Below are 14,887 nucleotides of genomic sequence, written 5' to 3'. Positions count from 1 at the left end.
ACACTTCACAGCTTTCCACGCATTCCGAGGCAGCGCAATTTGTTCAAGATTTGGTGGTGATTTTAAACATTTTCCTCCGATCTCATCCGAGCAGCGTCGACTATAGCTTTAACCATAGATGACGTGTTTGTCCTAGCTCTTTTGACTGGAAGCCTGACAGTCGCGCATGAGATCCGTCTGAACTCTTAGTGTTGATGGAACACAGCTAGGTGGACATATTAGAGTATAGCACCATGTCGCTATGGAGGTCACAGATGAACCCGGACGACCCCGACCCTATGAGCGTCGACAGTCCACCCGACGACCCAAATGTGGACCTAAGCCCGTACAACAGTTCCGGCATGAACGACCCCAACCCCTCGACCCCCGGGTCGTCCAGGAAGTCGTCCAAGAGGTCGACGGATGCCGGCAGCACGATACCAGAGGACCGGGTGAACGACGTGCGGACCTACTTCGCCAACGCGGGCCTCCGGTTCCGGAGGAACATCGCCACCGGCAACCACGGCGGCACCATGCTGTTCGACAAGTTCGAAGAGGAGGAGGACGGCGGTATGCGGCTGCAGAAGAGCGTCGTGGTCAAGTACGCGCTCGACACGGCGGACGACGCGTCCACCAATAACGACGCCGACCTCGGCAACGAGATGTTCTGGCTCGAGCAGTTCGTCAACGCCGAGCACATCATCCAAGTCGACCCGGACTCTCGCCAGCTGTGGCGCGGCGGCGGGGACCAGCAAAGTGGGGGCGGGGCGGCGGCGGGCGAGGTGCTGAGGCGGCCGGTGATTGTCATGGAATACATGGAGCACGGCACGCTGAGCCAGCTGAAGCACCGGTTCCGGGACGCCGGTCGTCGGATACCCGACCGGATGGTATGGCACTTTGCGTACTGCTGTAAGCTTTTGCCTTTTTTCTTCTTCTTTTTTTCTTCTTCCTTTTTTTTTTTTTTTTTTTTTTTTTTTGCCGACTTCGCCTCGCCTGCCGAGGCGAATCCTTTACGACAACAACTGACGAAACCACGTTCCCCAAAACAAACAGTGATCCGAGCCTTGATCGCCATGGCCTATCGGGACCAGTTCAAAAACACGACACAGACCACGCGAGAGACCCTCCCAGACTACGAGGACGAAAAACCGGCGCCCAGCACGCTCTCGCAGTACTCGATGAAGGGCCTCAACGTGCTGGTAGCCGACCTAGTTCCGGGCGACGGGGAGCAAGAGCTCGTCCCGCTCCTGAAGCTCATCGACTTCGGGCGCGGCGAGGAGGTGGACCCGGCCGACTCCCGCTTCGGTCCCCAGGCCGGCGTCGCGGCCAACCTGGCGGGCGTCGCTTACATCCTGACGGACCTGCTGCGGCCCTACGCGCAGGACCAGGGCGGCTGGGTCCGCTGGGACGTGGCCGCGAACGCCGTCTACGACGAGTGCCGGATCCGCACCGCGGCCGAGGAGGGGCTGCTCCTCGACACCACCATCCACCGCCTCCTGCGCGACACCATCGCCTTCTTCTGCGCGACCCTGCCCAAGCAGCTGCCGGATCTCTACGCGGCGCTCGATCTGGTCGAGGCCGGGCTCGCGGAGATCCGGAGGTCGACCAATCCCATCAACTCGGACGCGGCTATCCGCGACCTCGTGCAGCGGCTCGTCTTCGACGCTGACTACGACCCTGAGGCGCCGTTCCTGTTCGACTTTGAGGACCAGTGGGACGAGTTTGATCCCTGGCGGGAGGGGGAGGAAAATGAGGGGGAAGAAGGAGGGGAGGGGATGGAGGGGATGGAGGAGGATGGCGGTGACGATGGCGATGACAATAACGAAGCAGGTCCTAGCGGAGGGGCTGCGGGGGACCAAGGGAATACGGGAGGTGGTGGGACGGGGTATGTCGGGGGACAGGATGAGTATGATATAGGGAATACGACGGCGGACTTGTTTGAGTCGTTGAATATATTTTATGGGTTATAGAACGCTTATCGCAGGACTATGGCGGTCGCAGTGCTGAGTAAGGCTGTAAGAAAGGAAGTCAGATCTGCATTAGATAACGTACATATTCTACATAGCGGTCCCTTATACCCGTAGGTTATTGTATATTTGATTTTTCTCCTCCGAAGTGCGTTCTTCCAGTACTTGACGTTGAATCAGGGTAGCACTAGATCCAATTTTCGCGGAAAGATGTTTTTGGTGCCCAATCCAGTGCAGCCTGCGGTAGGCCACGCCGGGGCTGTGAGAATGAATTCCCCCTTTCTTTTGGGTCTCCACACAGTGAAGCAGCGTAATAAGACAGAGATTTTGAGTTAATGTGTATCCTCAGGTACCGAATGTAGAAAGACTGTTCTCTTTGACAGATGAAGGATTGCCCTTGAATTATAGCTGGTCTTTGATGGGTACCAGTGGAGGATCGATCTGTCATTGGGAGTCGATATGCAAAGAGCTATGACCACATCACAATGATACTTTGCGGCCACCCAGGGCGCTGCTTGAAGCTCGAGTGCCTCCCACCTGGGAAATGATTGCCGGATGGCGTACTCCGTAGGAGCACCTCCAAATGACAGATGTCGTTACTTGCCTCAGGCCGTCTACCTACTCATGGTCTAGGGCGCAACCCCGCTTTAAAGCAGGACTTCACTCTCTCTGCAGCGCTTCATCTTCTCCTCACTCTTTCCATATACTCTCTCACTTCTCTACGACCATCACCCATCAGGTATATTACTAGGCCTTGATTCAATTCTCGGGCTTTATCTTTATCCGCGGCGCTCTATCAACTACTACTTCTGGGACTTCTGGCACAGGTCGCACTTCACGCTGCTGTACGCCGCAATGGCTGGGACACAGCAAGAATTTGCATCCCATGATTCAAAAGAAAGACAGGAGCTGTCTGAAGATGGTTCGATACACGGTGAAAGTTGCGACGAAACCACCACAGAAGAAGAAAACTCCGACGACGAAGACTCCGATATACGTTATCAGCTTAGGCACCACTTTGGTGTCGATTTCCCGTGCACGAATTTGCGGGCCATCCAAATCAGCCCTCATCCTGGCGTAGAGACGAGAGTTACGTTTGAAGATTGGTTTTGCAATTGCCAATTTTGCGGGCCGCTCCTCCCGAAGGTCATTGAAATTGCAAATAGGGAGAGGTCTGGTGAAAATATTCTGGGCATTAGCTGTTATTGGGGCCCATTCCAGCCTTTCAGGATTACATTAGATGGCACAGACTATATAGATAGTCTCCATCTTTCCCTTTACGCTCCAACATGTATGAGTTCAACTTTCCTCCCTCCCTTCCCTTCTTCATAAAACACAACCTGGTCAATCCTATTTACGATATTGTGGGAGTTTTACAAATGCTCTCTTTAATTTATTAAGCATGGAAAGTCGACTTGCTAATCTATTACAATCTCATAAAAGCTGGTATACCAAGTTTTAACAACACACTGTCGTTGCAAAATGCTAGTACGCTTCGACATATCCAGCAAGATTCTTCATCCTTGGATTGCTTCAATCTGGCCAGGCTTTGGCTCCAGGATTGTGAGGCAAATCACAAGCTGTGCAAACTTTCTTCTGAATCAAATCTGCCTAAGAGATTCCTCGCCATCTCGAAGGGAGCGGCTCAACCGGAGATCCGACTAGTGACCGACTCCTGTCTCCAAGGACGTTACGCAGCGCTTAGCCATTGCTGGGGGAAACTCAACTTTCTCTGTCTTACAACCGATAACTTGGATCGCTTTGGGCAGAATATTCCATGGCGCTTCTTGCCGAAAACATTCCAGGACGCAATCAAGGTCTGCCTGGAGATGGGACTGTTCAATATCTGGATAGACTCATTGTGCATCCTGCAAGACAGCAGAGAAGATTGGGAGGATCAATCTGCCTGCATGGCTGTGATATACCGGAACGCAACGATCGTTATTGCAGCCAACTCCGCATCTGGAGCTCATGAGGGATTTCTAGGCATTAGAAAAGGGCTATTCGTTGAATGCATCACCCCCCCAAGCTTGGAATCACCAGGATTATATGCCAGACCAAAGTTCCGACACTATAGTGATTACAACATGTCAGACGAGACTCTCGAGGAACGAGGCTGGGCGTACCAAGAGCGGCTTCTCGCGCGCCGGTATCTTTCTTTCAATAAGAGAGAGCTACACTGGGAATGCGAATCGTTTTGGCATTGCGAATGTGGAGAGAGCGAGTGGTGCGACAACGGTATCCATGAGTTCTCATTGCAAAATCTAGACATATCTGAGACGGGAAAATCCGAGGTTTATCAGATTTGGTACAACACCGTTGTCAGCCGCTATTCAGGCCGACTGCTAACTGTAGCATCGGACAAATTACCTGCTCTATCCGCAGTGACGCAGGTATTCCAGAAAAAACTCCAAGATACCTTTTTGGCTGGGTTTTGGAAAGGAGATCTTATCAATGGTCTGTGTTGGACCTTACATATCGACGCAGAGCCTTCATTATCGTCCGGCCTTGCGCCTACCTGGAGTTGGTGTTCCATCCAAGGACAGTCTTTCTATCGCGAGAAAACCTCGATAAGGGTACATCACTCCCATCCTCTACGTGCAGAATGCCTTTTATCTGGCACGAATGCCTTTGGACAGGTTGAAGAGGGGTTCGTTACTCTTTGTGGACCGCTGGTCAAGGCGTTTACAAGACTACCGCGCAGTACGAGGACCCTTTTCATATGGACTGATTCTGATCAATCTGAATGCGTGTCTTTGTTTATGCCTGATTGCCACTTGTGGATTAAGCCACAAGCTGGTAACGACTCAGCAGAAGGCAATCTTGCTAGAACGGCAGGGCAGAGCGTGGATCAAGATGGACAACAGAGTTCTTCAAACAGAACTCACGGTTTAGCGCGTTTATGGTGCCTTCATATCGGAGCAGGAAGACAGACACATGGCAAGAGCGCATTGAGTTCCTATGCCCTGGTGCTGGGCCCTTCACCAAAAAACCCAGAACACTTCATACGTCTTGGGATTTCTTTCACGGACGATGGGGAACACAGCGATTTATTCGCCAACGCTATGATAACGGATGTCACGATTGAATAAATGTACCAATTTAGATGCTTAATTTAGAGAGTGATAGGAGTTGCGGCTCTTAAAAAACACTTGGGCACGTGGCGTGATTTCGATCACACTATTCATATTACCCCTACAGATAGGATACCTGATTTGGATCACAGCAAGACTGTTGCAGGATGCAACAGTCTATCTGGCGAACTCTACACAATCAAATGACGGGGTATGTAATAAGTATTTTTATAATCAACTTGGCTTATAAGCCGCTACCAGACGCCTAAGCGATCTAAGTCGGCGGCAATGGCTTGGAAGCTGGCCTAAGGTTAAGGTGTGGTATATGAATTATTTATATAATATACTAACTTTTTATTTAAGCTTAATATTATAAATTTAATTTAAGGTTTATTTGGTATACCTTAGTACGCCTCCCTTATTAAGCTGTTATATATAACCCTATACGTAATATTAAAGGTATATTTATTTTAGACGAGCTTTACCCTTTAAGATTAACCCCCCCTTTACGCACTACCTTTATAACGTACCGGTTACGCGATACGTTTTAAATAAATTATTAATTTTTTTTTATATATTTCTTTTTAATTTTATTATATTAATATTATTTTTATATTATTTTAATTGTTTTTTTTTCTACTTTTTAATAATATATTTATTAACCGTTAATTATATAAAAAATTTATTATTAAATAAGTCTTTATTAGTAATATATTTTATGGATTAACCCGAGCTTATTATATTATATATTAATTTTTTAAACGTTACTTTTTAAATATATCGATTATAAAAGAGAGGAATTAATTCTTTTAAATCTTATTAAAAATTTAAAAAAGTTATTTAATTAATTAAGTAATTATATAAATTAAATTAAGGTTTATATTCTTAATAAACCGATTTTAATTTTACATATAATAAATTTTAAAAGTAATTAGTTTATAATATATTTTTAATATTAAATAATATATTAAGTTTATTAAATAAAACTTAAAAGTTTAATATATTAAAAATTTATAAATTAATATATAATATATTAATAGTACGTCGCCGGAAAATTTAAGCTTTTTTTTTTTAACTAATTTAATTTAAAAAATATTAGAAATATACTTTTAAAATATATTTATAATATTAATAAAATAGGTACCGTTATAGGGTTCGGAAATAATTTATTAATAATAGGCTCGGCCGATTTAAAAAAAATATTTATAAAAGATTTTAATAAATTAAATTAAATAATTATAATTAAATATATTAATAATTTTAAACAGGTTATCCTTTTATTAATAATATTCATAAAGAAGTCGGTTTAATAATAATAATTTAAGGATAAATTTAACTTTAAAATTAATAATTAAAGGTTTATAATTAATTTTAATAAATAAATTAATAATCTTATTATATTAAAATAGCTTAAAAATATATATTTTTTAAAGATTAAGTTTAATAACTTTAATTAATAACGTTACTTTATTATCGATAATTATAAATATTATTATTAAGGAATTTATATAAAAATATTTAATAAATAAAATTTAAATTAATTATCTCTTAATTTATATTTTTTAAATATTTTAACTTTTTAATCTCGGTTTTTTTTATATTTTAAAGCGGAAATTTTAAGAATATATAAAATAAATTTATTATAAAAGGGTTATAATAATTTTAAATTATAAAGAATTTATATAAATTTAAAATAACGTTAAAATAGTAATTTTTATCGAGGTTAATATTAAATTTAATTAATAAATAATTAAAATTTTCTTTTACGATCGATTTAAACCTTAAAATAGCCGGCTTTATCGATAATACCTTTTTATAAAAAAGGAAGTTATTTTTATTACTTCGAAAGTTATTATATTTATTAATTTATTATTTAAAGTTATTAAAATCGTATTTAATATTTCAAAAAGTGTTAAGAATATTAAATTTATTATAAAAAATTTAATAAATATTAATTAATTTTTTATTTAATTAATTATAAGGTTATTATTTTAAAAGTTAATTAAAGCTTTTAATAAAAACGTTATTTATATTAATATTATAAAGTAATTAAATAAATAATTAAATACCACTTTAAATTAAAAAAGGATTATTAAACGTTATATAATTATTCCGGCGTTAAATATCGAATTTATTAAATTATTAAATATAATACGAATTAAAGAAAGTATTTAAAAAGGAAAGAAGGCGTTAATAAAATTAAAACTTATAAAATAAAAATTAATTATAATAAAATTAAATAATAAAAATAAAAACGAGGTAAAAAATTATATTAAAATTATTATATAAAAAAAGTAATTTTATTAATATATTCGTTAATTTATTATAATTTATTTTATCGTAGTATTATTATAGTTCGATATTAAAAATTGGCTAGTACGTTACAGGGGTGGTGCGCAGGGGGGGGGGGGGTTGATCTTAACACCAGTATCCTGCCCCGCCTTGATCAAAGCCTCGTACTCAGAAAACGACTCAATACCCTTAGGTATCCCGTTCCACTGCAACCCCTGCTCATCCATCAGCCAGTCCCGAAGCTCCATGCTCCGCTTCCAAGCCGGCCGCGCCGTCATGCGCTCGTGCCAGGCCCGGACGCGGGGGAACCCGTCGAACTTGTCCGGCCCCGGCACCCCGAGCACCGTGTCGACCCGGTCGTTCCAGGGCGCCCAGGCCATGTCGGCGTACGTCATCTTGTCGCCCACCAGCCAATCTCTATCCTCCAGCCAGCCCTCGAGCACGTCGAGGACGCGGCGCGCCTGCTTCGTGTAGCGGTCGATGGCGGTGGGCACCTTTTCGGGGTGCAGGTTGACGAACCAGGCGGCGGCGCCGTAGTAGGGGCCCTGGCCGCTCATCTGGAAGTGCAGCCACTGGTTCAGGTGGTGCCGGTCGGCGAGGGCGGTGTAGGTCAGGGCGTGTTGGGTATCGTACTGCTCGACCAGGTAGGTGAGGATGGCGCCCGACTCCCAGAGGGTCAGGCCCGTGTTGGGGTCCTCGATGGCGGGGACGCGGCCGTTGGGGTTGACGTCGATTAGGGGCTTCTTCTTGACGTCGTCGAACTTGATGGATTTGACTTCATACGGGATCCCGAGTTCTTCCATGACGAAGATGACCTGTTAAGGGGATAGGAGGTCAGTGAAGTCCAAATCAGCCGTGGTGATCTCTAAGCATCTAGAGCTTCTGGGCTCTTTTGATTGGATTTACCTTCCATGGGTTGGGACCCGGAGCTAGCAGTCGCCGAGTTAGTCGTAAGAACTCAGTGCTAACGTGTACCAAAGCGATTCACTTACGAGTAATCCACACGCGAATGGGTTGCATGTTCTTTGCAGAGGCTTTCCAGGATGCTTAAGGTGGCGGTGGAAGGCAACGGTAAGCTGTGAAGGACGCCCAGAGTTTGCAGCGGCAGCTTTGGAAACTGATATACGTGTCGAGAAAAGGACCCCGCACCTAGAAGCCACTGCCTCCCACCCCTTACTTGGGTACTATTCTGGTTGGTGAGCAGCCGACGGCCAACGCATGGCTATATGACAGGTCTGGCTCTACACCGCCCCCACCATTGAGGGGTTCTATTTGGACGATGTGCATTTTACATATGCAAGGAGGCTTTTCTCGGGCTTGCTGACGGCGACCAGATCCGAGGCTTCCGGGACGGAACTATTGACTAACCGCCAGCCTTACGGTAACATATGTGGTTGCATTGCAGTGGCGTGCCACGCGATCCGATCCTTCTGAAATGACACCGCCTTGCTCGAGAAAGCTGGCCACATTCGAACGCCCCGGTTGATGAAGATGAACATTGCATTTTCCCCGCAACCCTTCCTCTGATTACCTACACGGTCAAGCGCATAGACGCAAGCTCTCGGCCTTCCAATTTGGGTAAATGGGCGCCGACGTGCCCTTTAGGTATTAGGTGGGACTGGTCCGTTGGCACTCGTGTAGAGAGTGCGCAGTTGGCGATGTTCGTTGATGTAGGTGCAGACAGGCCTTCCGGCCAAAAGATCTACGGATAAGGCTGAGTCGGGGGTGGGAGGCTTGTGGGTTGTACTGCATCACTAGTTCCTTATATATCATCATCAGCTGCTGTCGCTCATGCATAATACACCTCCTAAGACTCGGTGAGGCAGTCCACGTAATCAGCCATCCTAAGCCCCTTCGACGGTTTCCAACCAAGGGGGGCATGTGGTATCCAATCAAAGTTGCGGAAGTAAGTACTTGCGTGAAGCAAGGTGTTTTATGTACTGTGATTCCGGATGCATGCGGGCCTGCATTGTATATACTTTGAAGTTGCCGTGAGTCGTAAATGGTAACTCCAACACAGGGGGTGCTCTATCAGGTCAAACAGGACGGCCGTGACAGAGCTGGCGGTGCTGTAGGTGCCGCCGACACCCACCGATCCAGCCAGCTGGCGAAGCATGTAGGGGTCCTTGTCAATTGTCGTCCTCCCGTCGTATACCATCCACGAGACGAGATCTGGGGTCGAAGGACGGCTGTGGCCGGCCAGGTCTTGCTGTCGGCGTTTGATGTCGGGTACCAGCTCGTGCTCGAGAGATCTCCACGACCGCGTTAACCTCCACTTGAAGGGCAGAAGCCAGACAAGCAATGGTTGTAGGAACTCCGGAAATATACGCATGACACATGCGGTCGAGAACACTGTGGCGCCTGTTCAGTAAGGCATGTCTTTTCATATAGAGCATTACACCCCTATCTTGCCGTCTTGTGTATGCTGTACCAGCGTTTCGACCAGCTTGGTATCAGCCCGGCCGTGGGCTGGAATATTTCGGGCAGGGCGGGACTGACGCGACCCAGGAGGACTCTGACATGGTGTTCGGGGTGGGCGGACGACGTCGGTTCCCGTTGGGCCCGAGGTGACGTTGTCGGCGTGGTGCTTGCGGGAGTTGGCGACGCTTCCTGGCAGCCGATTGAGCTCGGGGATGAAGCCCGAGGAGAGGAGGATGATGTCTTTGTCGCCGCGGGCCAGCCTCCATGGGCGATTCTCGGACTAGATCAAATCACCCATGCCCAAGGTTAGCCACATACCCCCTAATCAGTGCAGTAATAGTACACGTGATGGGACCGACCGGAAGACGGGTGAATATTAAAGAAAAGAGGATACGTGCACAACCTACTTTCTTTAATCCTTTTAGCATGATCTCCTTGGACCAGAAGGCCCATCTTATTCGAGCTGGATCTCTTCACAAGACTTGATAATCTCGGGTGACGGTTGACTGTGACAAACTAAGGAGCCAAATTTGAAATCCTTTCAGGGGCCCCGGCTAAATATAGCTGAGGCTTGGCAATATTTCATATTGGTCATTGGGGGCCGTTATGGCAACTGACATGGTACGTACCCCACGTGGCCCTGGTTTTGATGAAGCTTACATGCAGATGTTTTGAACTGCGCCGTCCAACCAAAGACCTGCTACCCAAGCAAGTGCAGACTCGGGGTTACCCCAAGCTCACAAATACATAACTGCTGCCCTCTTTCTTTCCCCTAAGCGGCTGTTGGTCTAACCTTTCACCATTCTTTCTCGAAGCCATTATTTTCAAAACGCTTCGAGTCATCAAGTCGCGCCGCACGGCCGTTCGCACAGGGCGATCGTGTGTCATATTAGTCATAATCCACAGCAACATATCACACATCACATCACATTCTCCCATTTGGATCATCATGTCGAATTCGAGCCAAGATATCGTACTGCCGGCGTTGGTCACGACCAGGCTGGTCGTCGTATCCGCCATCTTCCCGATAATCTCACTTGTATCGTTATACTTTCGCTACAGGGTCCGGCGCTCCACGCACGCGGATCTTGGGCCTGATGATTGGTGCTTGTCAGTTTCATGGGTATGTTGGTAGCCCTGCGGAAGCAAAACGGCCCGGTCCCGCCCAACATCCGATCCTCACACTGCCGTTGATTACATCATCCGACTTCCTGCATGCCTCCCTGGCTACGTAATCTCACCCTTGGCCTGACAATAACTAGCTGTCTTCGCTGGGCATGAGCATCACGGTCTGGGTCTTCTCTGCCACTGCCGGTATCAATCGGTACAAGGCCGGCATTGACCCGGCTACGACAGGTGCCGTTCAGTCACTTCTAGTGCGTATCCAGGATTCGCTGCTGCACGACTTGACCGATGTTCAGTTGACTCACTACGGGATCATTTAGTGCATATGGATTGCTAGCTGGTTTAGCCAGGTCGCCTTGTCCACCGTCAAAATTGCCATTCTCTTCTTCTATAAGCGCATCTTTGTCAAGAGGTACTTTCAGGTCGTGTCATGGGTGGTGATTGCCTTGTGTGGCATGTGGGGGATTCTGTTCTTGCTTGTAAGTCGTTCTTCAGCCCTCCCGCTCATCCGGTCTTCCAAGAGACATGATCTCATGACGTTGTCTCTTTTCAAAGCTGGTGCTCTTTGGCGGTGACCCTATCTCCAAGGTGTACACTGGAGTGGGAAGGTGGCGATACGACGTGGAAGCCGTTGCAATCGCCAATGTCGGGACAAGCATCGCCCTCGACTTCCTCGTGCTGTCCCTTCCCCTTCCGGTCATTTCTAAGCTGCGCTTGGCGACAAGGAAGAAGGTTGCTGTCGCCTTCATCTTCTGGCTTGGGATATTGTGAGTAACCCACTGCCGTACGAAACGAAAATTGGCAAATATTAGGCTCTAACAGCGAGGGTAGCTGCTGTGCTGCGGCTATTGTTCGGTTGGTCCTCATGCATAGGGCGCTTGGTGAAGTAATTGATTATGGGGGCAATATTGGTGAGCCCTCATCCCTCATATCGCACACGTTGGTTGGGGTTGGTTTACTAAGTATCCAAAGCTGGTCAATCTACACAGTTCTGTTTCCTCATCATCGAAGCCCATTGCTCCATTCTGGCGGCATGTCTGCCGTGCTACGGTCCACTGGTCGCCGGCATCCGAGTGCCCGATTCGGTCATACGCCGTATCCGCTCCGTCATTCCGGTTGCCAGTAGAGACAGCTCGCCCCGCAAATCCAGACGGCCGAGCGGGCCTACAACGCCTCACGGAAATCGCGGCGAATCGGAAGTGGAGCTCCAGGAGAGCCCGGGAAAGTGGGTGCACATGTCCCATGAGTTCGATACAGTGGTGTCGAGCCAAAATAGCGGCTCGGTTGGGGGCGATGACGAGAATGGGAATCGAGGCCAGGCTGGCATCAAGGTTACAAGAGGCCTCGACGTGGTAAGAGGAACGCCGAACGTGGATTACCCCAGATGAGAAACCAAATGCTTATTCTGGGGCTAGGTCGGGGGAAGGGGGAAAGGGGGGCAAAGGGGGGTGGGGGCACCGCTGTCGAATAACAACAGAACGTGTCAAAGTAAGGTTCGAAAGCCATAATAAACCCCTTCACTGAAATCCATATCGACACAGCAGTGCTAACCGCGCTGCGAATACTTGTAGAAAAGGTCGATGCGGTGGGTCTCTCCGTCCTACTCGAAACCGACGCCGGCAATCGTTCTCCATCGTTAGCCGATGAAGTCAATTGGGTATAGACTCAGGTGTTCCCTTCTGATATCCGAGGATACGGGCGGTTTCCCTTTGATGGCGCCAAACCTCCCCTTCGTTAAAGTTCGCCAAGATGCGTTTTGACAGCTTATATCAATTAGGGTATCCTATGACTTTGCCACAAACACTATTTTATAGTCCAATCGGCGTGGGTACACCTTTTCATATTCTTGCCGCTTGTATTCCAAGGGGCCGATGGTATTGAGATAGCATACAGCGTTAGCTACGACATCGGCTTTGACTTCATATCCAACGACCCACTCGCCCCTTTTTAACATGCAACGAATCTCTTTGGTGCTACGTGGGTAGCAAATCGGATCAATAACCACTGCCGAATTCATAGCACACTCTGCGCCATCCATCGTAGTTTCTACATCCATCACGTAAATTGCGGGGGACACCCTCCACTTCGTCCCGATCCGTTGGCCCCCCCAGAGTATCCCATCACATGCAGTCCAAACCCGGCAATGAGCGTCGCTGGATGTAACCGAACGTCTGAGGGGTAACACCCCAACGCCGTGGCTTCTGGCAGTTTAATAATAGGCAAAAATATAATGGAAATCCCAGATTTTCTGAAGGTGGCAGTTCTGTATTGCTATCCTCACGCCTACGATCCCCGACAATGTCGCTCGTTCGAATTGACAAAGAAGCCTTCTCGGCCTTGAAGGGCAACGTGGTCGTCATCACCGGTGAGATTGATACGTGCCTATACTTGCCAAGACCAACCAGCTGATCCTCTTTCGCCCGTTGCAGGTGCAACCACTGGCATCGGTGCCGCTCTGGTCACCAAGCTCGCTAGTAAGTCCAATCCTCAGACCTCCTAACAGCGAGAGGCACTTGACTTGCCGCGCGAGCGAGCTAACCGTCGATTCCAGACCTTGGCGCCAAAATCGTTTTTGGCGACATCCAGGACCCGGACAAACTCCCTGCCGATGCTTCCAGTCCCCACGTGACCTTTGTACGGACCGACGTGACCGACTACGCCTCGGTCCTGCACCTCTTCAAGCAGGCCTGGCAGCTGCACGGCCGCATCGACTACGCCGTCTCCAACGCGGCCGTGGTGGAGGCGAGCAAGCTGTTCGCCACGGGCGACGACGATGCCGCCATTGAGGAGCCCCCGCCGACGCTGATCTTGGACGTCAACCTCAAGGGGTCCGTCTTCTTCACGCGCGTCGCGGTGCATTTCCTCCGCAAGAGCCTTGTCCATCACGGCAAGGACGGCGACGGCGCCCAGAAGGACGCGTCCATCCTCCTCGTGGGCTCGATTGCGTCCCTGGGCGAGTTCCCCGGCCTGTTCCAGTACAGCGCCACCAAGCAGGGCATCATGGGCCTGTTCCGGAGCACCAAGGACCATCTCCTCGCGAGCGAGGGTATCCGCATCAATGTGGTGTTGCCCAACTCGACTCGTAAGCCTCCCCAAAACCTCCGAGCGCATATAGTCATGTGGATGTGGATGTGAATGCCAAGCTGACGTCTGGCCAGGCACGAAGATGGTGGCCAGCATCATCGCCATGTACGAAGCCAATGGGCTGCCCAGCAACGAGCCCGAAGACGTGGCCGACACCTTCCTCTACGCGATGTCGAGCGACATCAACGGGGAGGCGCTCTACGTCACCGGCTCAAAGACGTACGAGGTCGAGAAGTCGTTGACGAGAGTCAAGGGAGACTGGTTGGGCGAAACGCTGTACGAGGAACTTCTGGCCTGTCAAAGCGCCCTCGGCGACGTAAGTTGGCTCGTTGTGCTCTACAACACACCTCACTCGAGAGGTGACTAACATGTGCTGATACGTTTTAGGGCGACAACTGGACAAATAAGCCAAGAGTGAAAGCAGATGACTACGAGAACGGGGAGGCCAAGGCTTGAAGGATACGCAGCCATGGCCCGGCTTGCGGGCGAGGCATCATTGGCGAATGTCTAGGCCGGCATTTCACCGGTGGCGAGGATGAGGTTCTATTGCATCTGCAAGGGCGATCTGTTAAATATGCAGAGCTGGCTGGCTGGAACGTGCAGCAAGCAGTTCCGCTTCCGCGCCTTGTTTTAGGGCGGTCCCACGTCTCCAGAACCTCAGGCACATAGACGTAGTCCCAGCCATTCCCAGCCAGATATCGTTCGTTGTCCTTTTGCCGCCTCAAAAAGGTTCAATTCGATGGTGAAGTTGATTCAAAAGTAATCTCTTCTGAACTTTCACGACAGTTCTGTGAGCACGTTTCCCACCAGATGGTTCATGATAACATCACTTATTACAGTATTCGTCCACTCTGCAATCTGCCATTGAACGCCTCTGCTAGTATCACCAGCTCAGGGGCTGCCAGCACTGCCAAAAGGGGGTGTCACGTGTGCAGGGCGCTGATG

At 48.2% G+C, this 14,887-nt stretch overlaps 4 protein-coding genes across 4 annotated transcripts; 3 read left to right on the top strand and 1 right to left on the bottom strand.

Moving 5' to 3' along the window:
• Positions 1-233: 233 nt before the first annotated feature.
• Positions 234-5,038, top strand: PG985_007630 (uncharacterized protein; the record flags this gene model as incomplete). The annotated part of the gene is made up of 6 exons (XM_066827398.1): positions 234-866; positions 1,089-1,864; positions 1,964-1,986; positions 2,580-2,685; positions 2,774-3,023; positions 3,455-5,038. The coding sequence occupies 6 exons, from the start codon at positions 234-236 to the stop codon at positions 5,036-5,038; spliced, it is 3,372 nt and encodes a 1,123-aa protein (XP_066685073.1).
• A 2,363-nt stretch (positions 5,039-7,401) lies between these two features.
• Positions 7,402-8,332, bottom strand: PG985_007629 (uncharacterized protein; the record flags this gene model as incomplete). Its single annotated transcript, XM_066827397.1, has 3 exons — positions 7,402-8,127; positions 8,219-8,241; positions 8,305-8,332. The coding sequence occupies 3 exons, from the start codon at positions 8,330-8,332 to the stop codon at positions 7,402-7,404; spliced, it is 777 nt and encodes a 258-aa protein (XP_066685072.1).
• A 2,350-nt stretch (positions 8,333-10,682) lies between these two features.
• PG985_007628 (uncharacterized protein) lies at positions 10,683-12,210 on the top strand (the record flags this gene model as incomplete). The annotated part of the gene is made up of 6 exons (XM_066827396.1): positions 10,683-10,856; positions 10,996-11,109; positions 11,179-11,337; positions 11,414-11,625; positions 11,681-11,769; positions 11,831-12,210. Coding segments are annotated over 6 exons (1,128 nt in total), but the record flags the coding sequence as incomplete, so codon positions are not given.
• A 946-nt stretch (positions 12,211-13,156) lies between these two features.
• PG985_007627 (uncharacterized protein) lies at positions 13,157-14,398 on the top strand (the record flags this gene model as incomplete). Its single annotated transcript, XM_066827395.1, has 5 exons — positions 13,157-13,223; positions 13,288-13,332; positions 13,410-13,940; positions 14,017-14,258; positions 14,330-14,398. 5 exons carry the CDS (start codon positions 13,157-13,159, stop codon positions 14,396-14,398), a joined length of 954 nt encoding a protein of 317 aa, XP_066685070.1.
• Between the last annotated feature and the right edge of the window lie 489 nt (positions 14,399-14,887).

This window comes from Apiospora marii (assembly GCF_038362585.1).
Source record: "Apiospora marii strain CBS 49790 chromosome Unknown utg000004l_segment0_segment1, whole genome shotgun sequence".
Classification (NCBI taxonomy): Eukaryota; Fungi; Ascomycota; class Sordariomycetes; order Amphisphaeriales; family Apiosporaceae; genus Apiospora; species Apiospora marii.
Note: the sequence above shows the minus strand (reverse complement) of the source record. Positions and strands in the feature narration are given on the sequence as shown.